At 40.5% G+C, this 14,977-nt stretch overlaps 1 protein-coding gene across 3 annotated transcripts in view; it reads right to left on the bottom strand.

Annotated features, from left to right (window-relative positions):
- The window catches only part of CMSS1 (cms1 ribosomal small subunit homolog), a 223,505-nt gene that overhangs the window by 748 nt on the left and 207,780 nt on the right, over positions 1-14,977 (bottom strand). For all 3 annotated transcript variants that reach the window (XM_031060798.1, XM_031060799.1, XM_031060800.1), the window contains exons 4-9: positions 11,661-11,790; positions 8,944-9,003; positions 8,142-8,244; positions 6,658-6,718; positions 5,736-5,823; positions 4,044-4,132 (exon numbers count right to left, since the gene is read on the bottom strand). In XM_031060798.1, the coding sequence (XP_030916658.1) occupies positions 4,044-4,132; positions 5,736-5,823; positions 6,658-6,718; positions 8,142-8,244; positions 8,944-9,003; positions 11,661-11,790 (531 nt within the window). The remainder of the gene's footprint in view (positions 1-4,043; positions 4,133-5,735; positions 5,824-6,657; positions 6,719-8,141; positions 8,245-8,943; positions 9,004-11,660; positions 11,791-14,977) is intronic.

Consider the following 14,977-nt stretch of genomic DNA (forward strand, 5'->3'; position numbering starts at 1 on the left):
TATAGGACTAGAAATTCAAGAAGAGATTACTACACAAGGTCCTCTAGAACATTTCCAGTTTTTAAGAGACACATCATTTGCCCTGCAGCCCTGAAGTCCCATTTCACATGGCTACAGAAAAGTTGTCATTGGCAGAGTTGATAAAGCACACCACAGCAAAAGGCCCATCCTGGGCTGCAGAATCCCTACAGAACTTTCCAGACTGGCATAAAGCACATCAAGGGCAGTGCAAGAGGCACGGCCCTGTCTGTATCTGGGGCACCTGAATGAAAGTGAGCATGAAGGCCAGGTCTGCCTGTGCTGCAGTACAAAGTACTTTGGTTTATGACACTGATATGGCTATGGCTTATGTCTTATCTAAAGATAAAACAAATGTATTACAGAGTAAATATTGACTACATACTTCAAAGGGAACACAAGATTCTTTATCATCATGCTTAGTCCAGAGTTTCCTTATAGCTCCCTCTTACCACTTACAAATCACTTGTTTGCAGGTTTTCTCTCAGGATTATATTCTTTCATGCCTCCACTTTGCAGAGGAATAGATGATGTAAGAAAGCCCAGCCAGCCTCAATTTCAGACTGGATGTGCTACACGAAGGTGAACACAGTTGTCTTTCTATCACAACTCCATTTCTCACAAACCTTTTATTTTCATGAAGTCTGAAACTTAAACGGCATATTTTCAAATTTACTGAAGGCTTGGTGTGTGTATTGTTTGCAGACAATATAGTATTGGGTTTTGTTGAAAGGAAGCTTGTCCTTTGGTCAGATCAAGTAGTATACAATCCATTTTTATTTACACCTTTTTGCTTTACTTCCAGTGTGCCAAGACAAAGTCTGATAAACTCATTCACTCCTCCTGTGGTTTCTTTGAGAGCTTTCATCTCCTTCTCTCTCCATTGTTTGGGATGAATGAAGTGGGAGACAAGGAACAGAGTATGAAAAAATCCAGCAGCATTAACTAATGAGACGCTGAGGGAGCTGACAGAGCAGTGGATCAGGGCACCATCCCTTGTGTAGATATGATGGCATACAGAACTGCCATGTGGGAAGATCCATGTGCTTTTAAATTCATATATTTATTAGAATATAAATATAATATTACACTAATTCTATTATAACATTACATATTATAACATAATATTCTTATTTATATTCTAATATTATTAGAATATAAACAAAATTCTGTGTACATAATTCTCCACTGAACATCAGGTGACTACCAAAACAGCAAGTACAATGGGTATGTGCTTCCAGTTGTTCTTGCTTTCTGGTTTAAACACAATGAAATTCAGCAATGTTGCACCTTAAGTATGCAAAGAAATTATTGATAATTGAGGTTTGCACTGAAAATAGGCCAGTATGCTGAGATTCTAACTTTAAGTGTACAATTTTGCCTCCATAATTAAAACAGGTGGAAGAAATTAGTACATCAAACAGCCAATTCTCTAAACTGTCTTTGGTACTTTATTTCCTCTCTCAGAGAAAACTTATGAGTATTCATAGCATGTATTTGACATTGTTTTATACAATTAGAAAAGCTGACTAGGACTGTATTCCATATTTGAAGCCCACAAGTTGCTAGAACATCCCATTGGTTTATATGTGATGTTAAGATGCCTTATCACCAAAACATTATTTGGGTGTCTTTTGCTGTTGACATTCCTTATATATAACTTTAAGGAACCTGCCTGATGTCTGCAGTGGGATAAATACCTGCAAAATACTCCATTTATAAAGCCCAAGATGTCAAAAACCTTCCTTTATGATGTGTTCCATGAGCCATGAGCAGTTTCAAGACTTTCTGTAATTATATATTCACTATTCTGTAATCACACATAAATATCTATTGCTTATCCTAACACAATATATGATGGTCCAGTGTTCTTACTTACCCAGATTTAACCTGAACTAAGCTTTAACTTTTTATGCTAAGACAGCCTTAGGATTTTGCCTTCATAAAACAGACTTGGAGTCACAACTTTTGGCCTACATTTCTAGACAGACACACAGAACTACTATGATGCTGCCTACAGTGTGCTGAAGGATATACTTGAGGTTTGCAATAGCCCAAAATGAAATAGTGGCAACATAATCTTCATTTTTTGGAGGTGGATCACCTATGGTCTACTTTATTGATGTTGACTTCAGATGACTTAAAAATCCATCCCACTGCCATCAACACCTTTTGTACTGCCTGTGATTTTGTACTGTACTGTCTGTGATTTCTTGTTTTCTGATCTTTAAAAAATTTACAGGTAAGTGCAAGCACCATACAAAAAAAGCCTTATGTATTAGCCACAAGAGGGAGTCTCCTTACCACCAAAAAAGCAAAGGCAGGGGGTTTTTTGCTACTTCATTTCTCCAGTGTATGCTACTTCATATCTTCAACAATTTTTTTTGGTTTTTTTGTGTATGTGGGGCTGTAAAATGCAGCACATTCAAATACTTAGACAAGTACATAGATGGATTAATGACTGATAATTTGTTTCACTTGTGAAACAGCTTCATGTTTATATGCAAAAGAAGTCCTCTTCCCTGGAGATTCCTTCCGTGTATGGGCCTGCTCTAAACGCACAAAATCTCAAGACACTGCAGGAAATTGAGAGCTTTCTAACAAGCATTAATGGAGGAAACTGCCTCTTCATCTGGCTAGAAATAGGTGATGCCCCACAACATGCTGTAAACACAGCTTGTTACAGCAAGAAATATAAAAGCTGGATTACAGAACTGGAAAGAATTGGGAATTATCTTAGAAGGAGTATATAAGTGATGGATGGGTCTAAGTTGTTTGTACCCTACTTCTTGTCAAAAGAAATAAAAAAAGAAAAAATAAGACAAGAAAGAAAAGAAAAAACCATGAGAACTGTCTGTAGATTTACTCATATGATGCTATCTTGCTCTCAGGTGGAGAAACATAGATGTTTGGCCATAGTTTTGTTTAGTTTCCTCAGAAACTTTTCACTGAATCACAGTATATGCTGAGTTGGAAGGGACCCAAAAGGATCAAGTCCTAATCCTGGCCCTTCACAGAACACTGCAAGAGTTACACGCTGTGCCTGAGAGCATTGTCCCCACTTCCCTGGGGAGCCTGTTCCAGTGTCCAGCCACCCTCTGGATGAAAAACCTAATATCCAACTGAAACCTCCCCTGATACAACTTCAGGCCACTTCCACAAGTCCTGTCACTGTCACCACAGAGAAGACATCAGTGCCTGCCCCTCCTCTTACCCTCACAAGGAATTTGTAACTGCAGTGAGGTCTCCCCTCAGCCTCCTCTTCTCGAGGCTGAACAGCCCAGGTGATCTCAGCCCCTCCTCATAGGGCTTCCCCTCGAGGCCCTTCTCCATCATCATGACCCTACTTTGGACACTCTCTAACAGCTTTACACCCTCCTTATGTTGTGACCAGAGCTATACACAATATTCCAGGTGAGGCCAGCCCTGCTCAGAGCAGAGCAGGACAATCCCCTCCCCTGCCCAGCTGTGATGCTGTCCCTGATGCCCACAGGACAGGGTTGGCCCTCCTGGATCCAGGGCACTGCTGGCTCAGATTCAACTTTCCATCATCCAGGACCTCCAGGTCCCTTCCCATGGTGCTGCTTTCCCATGTCTGATTCCCCAGTCTGTCTGTACATCCAGGCCTGCCTCATTCCAGGTGCAGAATCCAGCACTTCCTTTGCTAAATTTCACACAGTTGGTGATGCCCATCTCTCTCATTTGTCGAGGTCTAGGACTTTGTACAAAGTCCTCCTGCTGAGGGAACTTCCTGGGGATAGGTAGAATATCCATTAAGCATAAAAAGGGGAAACCACAGCACAACCACACAGCTGTGACTTGCAACAGTAAAGGAAAAATTCTTTTTCAGGAGATAATTTTGAGACCCAAGAGTACAGACTTCTCAGTCAACGTGAACTTCTTTGTGTTCCTTTCCCACTGAAGACAGCTTTACAGAAAGAAAACTTTACTGGCCAAGACCTGACAGCTACCAACAAAAGTACTTAATACACAGAATATAACATATACAGGTGCTTATACAATACCTCAGGGATGTCCATCATTCTCCTCAGCTTCTGATCTCTCCAGTTCCAATCGAGAATCATATATTTAGTAGAGTTTAAGCACAGGGCATCTAAAAAGGCAACATAATTTTTATTACCAAGATAATATGACATGTGCTTATCAAAATGATTTTTGGCTTTTACATCTTTTGCTGTCTGTTTCCAAGGAAACTTTGAACACTTAAGCACTACATTTGCTGCTTGGAAAACTAATGCACTGACACTGCAAACTCCCTTAGCCACAAAATCTCATGCCTTTTTGGAAGATAAACAAAAAAGTAGAACAACTACTGTTGCCAGACTTGTCAAGAGCTTAACATTCTGCCAGAAAGTAATTCCTCAAGCTTCCTCTTGATGAAACCACAGGAGCTGAATTTCCACAGCTGATGTCACTGGTAAGTTACAAGGACCCTAACCTGAAAATTGATTTTAACAGGAATAGACAGTGTTCAGCAATTTACAGGACAGGGTGCTCTGTGAATATGAGTCAGGTCAGTGGTGCTGCTGAAGAATTCCTTTATCCTTCAAGTAAGTGGTGATGAAAAAAAAGGTCCTTTCTGAACTTGCTTTTCAGCTGTTCTCCTATTTTTTCCCAGGTCTTCTACATGATGCTCACCATTTTTTCCCATCAGTTTTGATTCCTCTCCCTTCCCCAAGTGACCCAACACTGCAACACTAAATTGTCAAAAAAGAACTAGAGCTTTGAATAAAATTTAACATTTCCAGGATGGGGCATCCACAGCTTCTCTGGGCAACTTGTTCCAGTGCCTCACTACTCTCATGGCAATGTGCTGATGTGCTGAGCACCAACATTTAATATTGGTGGAAGAAACAAAATTATGTTACTTCTGCACTCTTTTGGGAGGAGCAGTAGAGTCCCAAACCACTGCCAGTCCCTGACCAAGAGACCACAGTCAGAGCAAGACAGTGTCTTGCATAAGAGGAATAGAAAGAATTGCCTTATCATCTTGTCATTTTGTTGTTTCCTTTTCTTTGTGTACATACTGTCTACCTGACTAAGTAAAAATACTCAAAATTTGGGAAAAGATTTATAGAGAATAATTAATTTTACTACAGGCAAATGAGAAATAAGATCAAATCAGCAAGCAGATCTTTCCTACACCCCTCACAAAAGTTTACACTAAGCTCACAGTAACAAATGATACAGTGACTTCTGCACTATTTCCTTTTGATCCACTTGCACTGTTTGGTTTCCTGGAGCTTGAAATCTCACATTATGGTTTTGCAATCACTCTCAAGTCAGCATAAATCAGTATTCCTGCCAAAAAAGGAAGTCTCCCACCTCTGCCTGCTCATTACCTGATTTTGTGTGCATGCTGGTTTTGGTTTAATTGGGGTCATTTCACTGAGCTGCCAAACAGACTCTTGGGCTTACACAGGGAGCAGGAAGAGGGAACAGGCAGGTGAGAGGAAGCATTTCTCTGCCTTTCTCTGCTAATACTGGCTTATGCCAGCTCAAAGTGATCATAAAACAAAGTACCAGAACCTTGACCTTGTTTTGACTGACATAGCACAAGTGAAGAAATAGAACCATACAGTTTAGTACGTGAAATCTACACGCTCATGTCAACCTAAAAAAAATCAGTTTAAGTTTCACTTCTCATGAGCCCAAATATAAAATGCCCAGGGAGGAAACCCTCCTTGTTCTCCTACCTTGCTCCACTAGTGTCTTTACTCTCCCAGGAGTTCCAACCCCAATGTGGAACATGCCTTTCTCCAACATATTCATTTGTTCCTTTATCTAATTTGAAGAGAGAAAGAAAAATCAACAGTAAACCCATAATTGTTCTAAAATTTCTTCTCAAGGAATTGGAAGTAAATTCAAGATCTCATTGTATTTCTTTCTAGAACACCATCAAGTAACAAATTATATTTGCCTTTCAAATTGTCAGATGATTATATCTGGAAGAAAGTTTAAGAAATATAACAAGCCAGCTGGGCATCACACTTCTCTAGAAGTTGAATCTTTTTTAACTCTAAAAATCTGCTATTGCACCAACTATTTTTGGAGGTGAGAACAGCAAGAATCCTTCAGCATTTAAACAAATGCTCTGGAATACTGAAAAATTTGAATTAACTCTGAAGTCCTTCAAGATGAAGATAATGGAAAAAGGTGAAATAAAGCAAATGACATTTGTGTATTTGACAGCATTTATATCAAAAGCCAAGCGTCCATTCATTATTCCCAATAATTTGTGCTTTTTAACAGGTATGGATACTGGGGATCCAGGCATTCAATTTTCAGAATCCAAATGTGGGTGGTGGACAGTTTGCTTGCACAGACCTGTGTGTGGGTGAGCCTTCTGGCACTGAATGAGCACTTGATGGGGATGTGGAACAGTGAAACTCAGCAGGTGTACAAGCATCTACACTCTGCACAGGGTTGCACCAGAGCTACTGGAGATGGTGCTTAGTGAAATTCTTCACACTGCAGCAATGGGCTACCAAAGGAAGCACTACCTAAAGCAAGGAACCTCATATGAACACTGTATGAAAGGCACTACTGCCAAAGGATTTAAAAAGAAAATCATATCATACTATTTAGCTGTTTACTTGCGCTATTAAAATTCCCTACCTTTATGTGCTTTGCAAACAACTTGATGACTCTGCAATCTCCTTTAAAGGCTGTCATTGACCTAATAATAAAAAAAAAATGAATGGTGAAGTACGAGAAGCAGGGCTGGGCTTAAGACCACACATGAGGAAAGAAAAACCAACTGGCATTTCTCAATACATTTGAGACACACACAGTCCCCCAGTGAACTCTGCTTGTACTCTGAACACTGTGTACATTCTTGTTTGCTACTCATCAACAGAGATCAACAACTGGACAGACACAGTGGAAGATACCAGGGCAAAATTGTTTAGATAGCTTGTCAGATAATATTTAATATTACGGCCTGTGCTTTCACAGCTAGCTTAGTTCAAAACTGGTTAATCACCAAATCCTAATTAAAAAATGATTCAGTTACTGAGATAAAGGCATTAATGAATTTGAGTGTGTGTGCAGAAAAGAAAGGATCTGTATGGACAAATCTACATTTCACAGTCTTCCTACAGCATGGCTGCTGGGAAAACCTAGGCTGCCACTGTCTTTACTGCAGACATTGTCCAAACTCCAATTAACCAAACTAATTTGTTAGAAACCTTGACTTGTTTTTCTGACACTCCATTTTGGCACGCCATAACAACTCTGTGTTCTGTATTCCTCAAACAGGAGACAACATATTCAGTATTTGTTGAATGTCATTTAAGACAGCTTGTTCTGCATGCTTCTTGCCGCGCAACAAATTTTTAATTTGCAAAGCTAAAGGTTTATCTACGTCTAAACCACCTAAGTCCCAGGTGCTAGTCTCTGCATGCATGACTAGCACTTATCTGCCTTATCTATGCTTATATCTGTGTCATGGAATCAAACTTCCCAAATCTTCATCTCAGTTTGTACTGACAGGTAAGTAGGGTCAAGACACAGAAGACAACCATGAAATTTGTGAGGTATCCATCAATTCATCAGAGTCATCAAAACTTCTGGCATGAGAAGCAGAAGGAAAGAGAAGGGGAAAAAATGGGGACAGAGCACACTGAAAATTGTCATTTCTGCCCAGCAGTTTTGCCAGCCTGAGCCAGGTGAGAACAGCTGAGAACTGACACAGACCTGGAAGCACTCAGGCTAGACACACCTTGGCACCCTGAAATGCCATGTCCTCACTGCCTTTGGTGCAAAGCCTTGACTTCTAGTGGTGGATCATGATGCTTTATGGGCTTCATGTTCCGAAGTATAACATGTCCCATGTTTCCACTAAATTGGTTACACTTTACTTTTGTTTTTTAACAAAAGTAGCACTTCCCAGGCAACTGAAGTACTGAGCATTAATTGAGTCCAAAACCGAGCTCCACACTCCCAGAGTTTAAAGAAGGAAGGGATAGTGCATCAGTTTGAGGCAGTGAATTTGCTGGCTAGCAGAGGACAGTGTCCCAGTTTTGCCTTTTTGCCTGTGGTTCCAAGCCAAAACTCCTGACTGACTGCCAACCTCAACACAGCCCTTGCTGTTGACATACTTGATGAGCTCCAAGGAGCGGAGGGCAGAGCTGCAGAGAACCAGCATCACCACTGACTTCTTCTCCTTGTGGCTTCTCCGAAGCTTCACCCACTTAGGACAGACTGCAATGGAAAAGCCCTTGTAGCCACAAAAAGTACTGCATGCCACAGTTTTAAATTACTAGAGTACATGATGAATGGTAGCCAGCAGCAAGAACACACATACTGACTCCTCTGAGGTCTGGAACTTTGGCATCGCTTTTGCATTTAGTCATGGCTGAGAAACTGGAAAATGGAATGCCCAAAATAAATAAAATACAGAAATATCACATAACTGAAGAAACTAGATAAGCATTAACAATCAACAGTTTTTAAGGTGATGAGCCTGTTGTCTTCATTTGCCACACATGGCAATTTGTATCAGAGAAAATCATCTGCAAAGATACATTTACCAGACCAGAAGTTCTATATAAATATACAAGAGAAAAAAAATTACTTGGTTCATGACAGCAGACAGCTGCAGGACTTTCATTCTAAGATAATACATACACATACTCATGAAGCCACAATAAATTACTGACAAATAATCCCTAGCAATTATAAGAAAACCTAGAACATTTTTGATACAAAAAAAAAAGTGATAAACTAAATAAGAGCCAGAAAAACAAGACCTGTCATTAAAAAAAATAAAAGCCTTAAAGTAATTAATATTTCATAACAAACAATATTTTTATATGTTCATATAAACATATAAAAATGCAGTAATATTGTCTTAATAATATTTTTCATACAACTTTCATCCAGACCACCATTTAAACTCACTTTCCTTCAGGTATGAAGAAAAACTGTGGGTAAGATCATTGGCTGGCAAAAAGCAGGAATCTGAAAACATAAAGGAAAAAATATTTTTGTTGGTGTATTTTAACGGCAAAGGGAGAACATATGTTTGCAGCAAAACCACTAGTTATGTTGATGGAATCCCACCTTCATAAATCCATCATCAATAAATTACCATTTCTGAAACAAAAATTAACATAGAAGAAACTTTGTATGGGTTAAATCAATGAAGATAACATCTCTGAATTCCAATTTCTTTTTTTTCTCCCAGCCTGAAACCTTGAATACTGTGCTGCAGTACAGGTGTGATCACATGCTTTAAAGAAAGTTTTCATACGTCTTTGCCACAATGAATCAAAGCCTCAGCCAAAAGCCTTACACCCCTAGACTGTTCCTCCAATGTACCCGTGATGAAATATGTTTGTACATCCCCCAAATGATTCATACTGTGTAAATGCAAGAATCTACCAATAATTTACTTGTCAGTAAGTTTGCTCACCTTCTGGTCTTTCATACTGTGGCAACCCACCTAACTTTATCAACCCTAACAGCAACACCTCCACTGCATTTTCAGTGCCTTCTCTTCCTCCATTTCCTGATGACTTCCTTTTCTCTGGTCACTGTTACAGTGTCTTTTAAAAGCACTCTTTGGTAGATATGCCCTTTAATTTCATATACTGGCAATGAAGATTCTAACATTTTCTTTGGAAGGTCCTTTCTCATGCCTATACAGAAAATCAAAGTTCTTAAAAAGGTGATTAAAATTCCATGGTCTGAAAACTTGCTACTGTTGTTAAGGGCTCTTTGCCTGATGGAACCACATGCTTTTGCAGAGCATTAACAGTTCTTCTGTCCTTAAAGACTTACATATTTGTCACCATCTTTCATGAAGCACAGCCCCTCAGGGTGCCCACGATGTTTGCTAACACATTTTCTAAACTAAGGAGGTTTCTTTGAAGACATTATTCATGTTCATATGGATGGTGCACTGTGCTAATGCTGAGAGCATCCATCCAAGACCTCCATCAGAACACACAATGCGACAAACTTGCTTTGTAGCCAGTGCCTGGCTCTAAGTCCTGTCTTGCTAAAGACTTTTATTTTGCACTCATTCCTATTAAATCCTGAGACTGACATTTACTGGAACTTGAGCTTCAAAGGAAGTGAATATATACAACTTAAGCATCAGCAGCTGATTTACTTTAAAAATCATGTTTAAAAGATGCACTTGATGCTTGTGGGGCTGGGCAGGGGCTGATCTCCTGAATACATGTTCTCATTAATGACTGACAGCTCAAGAGGTCCTTTCTGAAGGACACAGCCTCAGTCACTGACTCCTCACCAACGCTGCAGTATTTACAACAGTTTTAAATAGAAGTTTCAGAAAAGGGGGGGAAAGAAACACAGAGCTCCAGACTGCAGCAAGAGACCATGCTGACTTTCTGACCAACCCTGACCTTCTGCACTTTGCCAGTGAACAGGGACACACCACTCCAAAGTAGCTGCTTGTTATTTAGTCAGTGCTTTGACATGAATGACTTGACAGCTGTACAAGTTCATAAACTCCTTGGCACTCTAAGCCTTCACCTCCCAGCAAAAAATTAAGGAAAAAATATAGCCATCCAACACATATGGAAATGAGTCACTTCAGTAGCCCAAAGGGCTCTTTTAATAAGAAAGAAACCAAACCAATTTATTATTTCCTAAAAATCTTATATACCAAAAAAACCTTAACACAAGCTTTTCAAAGAAATCTATACGGGATTTCTCCAGGTTTTCTAGATCCAGTAACAAAGCTGAGACTGCCCCACAGAAATAAAGAAGGGTCCACCTAGAATCATGAGGATTAAGGAAGAGCACATTTACCTAGAGAGACAGGCTTATGCATTAATAAAGCAAAAGCACTGCTGGACTAGAAGGCTCCTGCATTGGGCATAGGTCACTGACAGTTCAAGAAGTCCCAAAGGTGAGCGCAGGTTGGTACCAGGCTTCTGCTCTTCATCAGCCCTACCAACAACTAATGGACAGTGTCTCTGTCTGCACAGGAGAGGCAGAGAAGTTCAACATTGCCATCATCTCCAATGCAACCTCCAACTGACAGAAGCTAAGCCTGCTCTGTCCTGCTTTTTGCCTCTTCTATCTGGCTTTTAACTGGAGGGAGAATATATGGAACAAAAAGGGTCCCTATGGCTAAAATTTGGGCACTTCACATGGACCAAAATTATCACCTCAATTCATGCCACTCCCTGAAAAACCGCTGCATTCAAAATCTCATACCCATATGAGAATGATGCCTCATTATTTCTTTGTATATTTCTGTCAGGCCCTTATTATGCATTGACTCAGATAATCCCAGGAACAAAATACATCTCTCACAGCATCTTGGGAGCTACTATTAGGAATCATAAAATTATTATCAGAAAAGTCAGCTCCAGAAATTAATACTTTATAATAAAAAGAGATATTGTTCATTGCAATGTTTCATTTTCATTCCTCCAAGAAACCTCACATTTGTTCCAAAGAAACTAACATTTCAACTTAAACAGCAAATTAATATACAGAAAAAAGAAATATAAGAAAATATTTTCATTAAAAAGCACAACTCAATTATGTCCCAAAAGTCTTCTTTCCTCTGTGGAAAAAGAAGTCAACAGTATAATGAAAAAAACCAATGTTTATATATTAAATATAGGATAAGTTACCTGACAGCTTTAATTCCTCTATTTCAATCACAGAACGGTTTTCCCCAAAATGTTGACTAAGCAGATTTTGTAGATCTGCAGGGACACCAGGTTTTGGAGCAGATTTTTGCAGAACATCAGAAATCTTCTTCTAAAAAATCCAAGTAAAATGGATTAATATGGTATTTCTATACAGCTCTTTGGCTAGCTAACAACACTGTACATAAATGTTCCTCCATATCTTTATACAGTTATATCAGTTTAATTATGGCTTAATTGGGAAAACACCTTACAATGGGACAAGATTCCCTTTGCCTTTAGAGGGAATGCAGACTTCAGATGCAAGCTGAGCTACTTGGACAAGATGGTCTGTGAGCCTGAACATTAAAAATCTTGTGCACTCACCTGAAATGCTGCTGTAACAAAAACACAACTGAAAGCTGTTTTTTGAGTTTTGCTATTGCTACACTTTAGTATCAGATTGAAAGTTCAGGCTTTCCCCCCCTAATTTGTTTTAGTTTATTATTCTTAAGGCATAACAACAGGAATTAAATGATGTGAGGTGGTTATATTTTGATTTAAAGAAGGTAGCTATCTATCTATATTTAGAAGGGAAGATGGTTAGCTATATGCACAGAATACCATGCCAGGGTGATGAAAATTCTGTTAAAACAACAGAACCACAGGTCAAGCAGCAGGAACTCACAGCTGCTTTCTTCTCCCACACTGTATTTAAAAAAAAAAAAAACCTACTAATTTTTAGAGACTGAACATGAGTTCATAATGATTGTGTTTTGCACCTTTGGAATGTTACTAAGTAACAGGTCTGAATTCTCCCCGAAGTGAAAGGATTGCTGTATTTTTTGCCATAATTATATGGGATATGTGGGTAGAATAGCCCAAGGTTCCCATTGACTGATCTGCCAGCATTTAAGAGAAGCAAATGATAAGTATTTTAGAAAACAGCAAATTTGCAAGGATAGAGGCAGTCTGGAGAGAATGACAAGAATGTGATGCCTTTCTAGTTCTTGCTGAGATGTGTTTAGATTTTGAAAGGACAGCTCAGGGTTTCTCAGCTGTGTAAGCTAGACTGAACTCATCATCAAGGGGACACAGGGTAGCATAAGTAGAAATGAAAAGGAGCAGAAGGGTGTGGTGAGGATGGAACAAAAGGGTCTGTATTTTTGAGGCAAAGGGGGATTTCACAGAGATGAGGTGGATCTGGAAGAATTTTTGGCAGCTTTGGAGGGACGGTGGGTACCTTCAGTTTGGCAGGGTGAAGTTCAGGACAGCAAAGATCAATGAAAATTTTGAAGAGAATATGGCAGGAATTTTACTGTCAGGGACAGACCTTCTTCCATCCATTCTTTCCCTCAGTCCATCTCAGCACCCACTCCCTCCTCTCTTCCATTCCCCATCACTCTGTCTGTCCCTCTTGCTCAGTACAGCCCAAATACTCCAATAACAGCAACAGGAGGGGCAGAATGCTGAACAGGGAAGGGCTTTGCTGCCAAAACAGCAAAGGCAAGGCAAGCACTGCCTCTCCCAGCCTTTGCCACTTTGGCACTGCCTGTTTCACCCCTGCTAAAAGTCACCCGTGGGTTTGCAAGACCCCAGCTGAGCCTTTGACAGTGGGTGACATGGACATGAAGTGATTTTGCCTTCCTCTCAGTCTAGCTTTGGCCTGGTGCAAAGCCCTCTGCAGTCCCTGGAAGACTTTGAAGAGGACCTCTGGCTGTTCTGCAGGTTTCTGCAGTGCTTCCATCTGCAGCATTCCTTCCCAAGATTCCCCTTCACTTACCACTGTTGTATTTTCCTGCCATGGAACAAGTGTCTTCCCAAAGCATGACCAGAGGCCGTGGGAGCACAGCCAGCTCCCTGTGAGACCCACAACCAAACCTCTCCATTGTTCTGCCCAACAACCCCAGATGCTTTTCCCCAGCCCTGCCTCACAAGCTGCCTCTGAATTGACCCACATTTGGGAACCTCTGATTTAGCAGACAGCAAGACAGAACTATCAGGCTCATTTTACTTGGTAATTCAGTGTAATTCACAGGACTGTTATGTCATTCATTGTGCCACTTGGTTCCTTCAGAAAAATTATTTCCCTCTGGAGGGGAGAAGCCTGATACAACGAGAAATTCTTTAAGAGCAAGAGCAAGGACACCTGAGCAAACTCTCTTCCTTCAAGGAATGCTGTGGGGAAACGTTCCTCATGCAAGAAGTTTTATTATTTTTCTTCCAATTCATTCCAGATGCTTAAAAACAAAAGGGCTTTCCCCCTTTTCCTTACTTTTGGAGACAGCACTTTGTGTGGAAGCCACAGATCAACATAATAAATGTTTCCTGATGAGATTTTTTGACAGGCTGTGTATGCCAGCTTAGTGGCCCACTGCAAGCAAAGGTGTAAGTAAGCAGCTGCTGTTTGCCTGAGAATGGGATTTCTTGCTAGGTGAGTTTGCCAGGCTCTGCCATGGCATGCCTTTACTGTGGCTCCAGTGGAGTGAGTGCTGCACTTACTCTGCCAGAGCCACACTGAAAGCAAAATCCCACTCTTCCCTCTTCCCATTCCCTGGATGGTTAAGAGGGCTAACAGAACATAAAAAGGCCACCCCTCAACCTTGTGAGGGTGCCAACTATTTACAGTCTGTCCCCCTACAGAAAGACAATTAACTTGCCTGGTGCCAGATAATCTCCATTTAGACTGCCGGGTGTGTTTGTTGTTGTGGGTGAGGATGGAGCATGGCCAGAGGGACAATACAGAGTATTTATTTATATACTTATGCAGAGAGGAGAGGAGTGAACAAGGACAGTCCTTGGCTCAAAAGATGGAACAGCAGCTGGAGCCTGACCACACTGTGGGAATGGGTCAGATTCTGCAGCGACTGAAGTTCCACCTTTCTTCCATACAGTCACCCTTTCCTGGTGGGCAACACTTGCAGGTGGGGTGTAGACATACACAACCTGTGGCAGAATCAGCTGTTGGTTTCTCTGGGTCTGGACTGAAGGCACTTGAGATGGCAGTCCATGTTCAGACTCAGGTGTTTATTATTTCTTGTCAGTAAAGCAGTCTCACTACTCTGAGTTTGGCAGCTTTTCATTAGCAAAGCACAAAATGGGTAACAATCTTTTGTTACAAGGTCTTTTAAGACTAAACTATCCAATTAAGAACTGACACCTAGATTATTTTCCCTTTTAACCCAATAACTGATCCCACAGAGCCCACAATGCAGACTTTTCTGCCCAATCACAAAATGCCACCCGAACCCATGAAGAAGAAGGAAGAAGAAGCATGAAGAAGAAACCCAGGATGACACCCTGTGCCCTCCATCTTGCTT

This window comes from Geospiza fortis, unplaced genomic scaffold, assembly GCF_000277835.1.
Source record: "Geospiza fortis unplaced genomic scaffold, GeoFor_1.0 scaffold131, whole genome shotgun sequence".
In the NCBI taxonomy this organism is placed as follows: Eukaryota; Metazoa; Chordata; class Aves; order Passeriformes; family Thraupidae; genus Geospiza; species Geospiza fortis.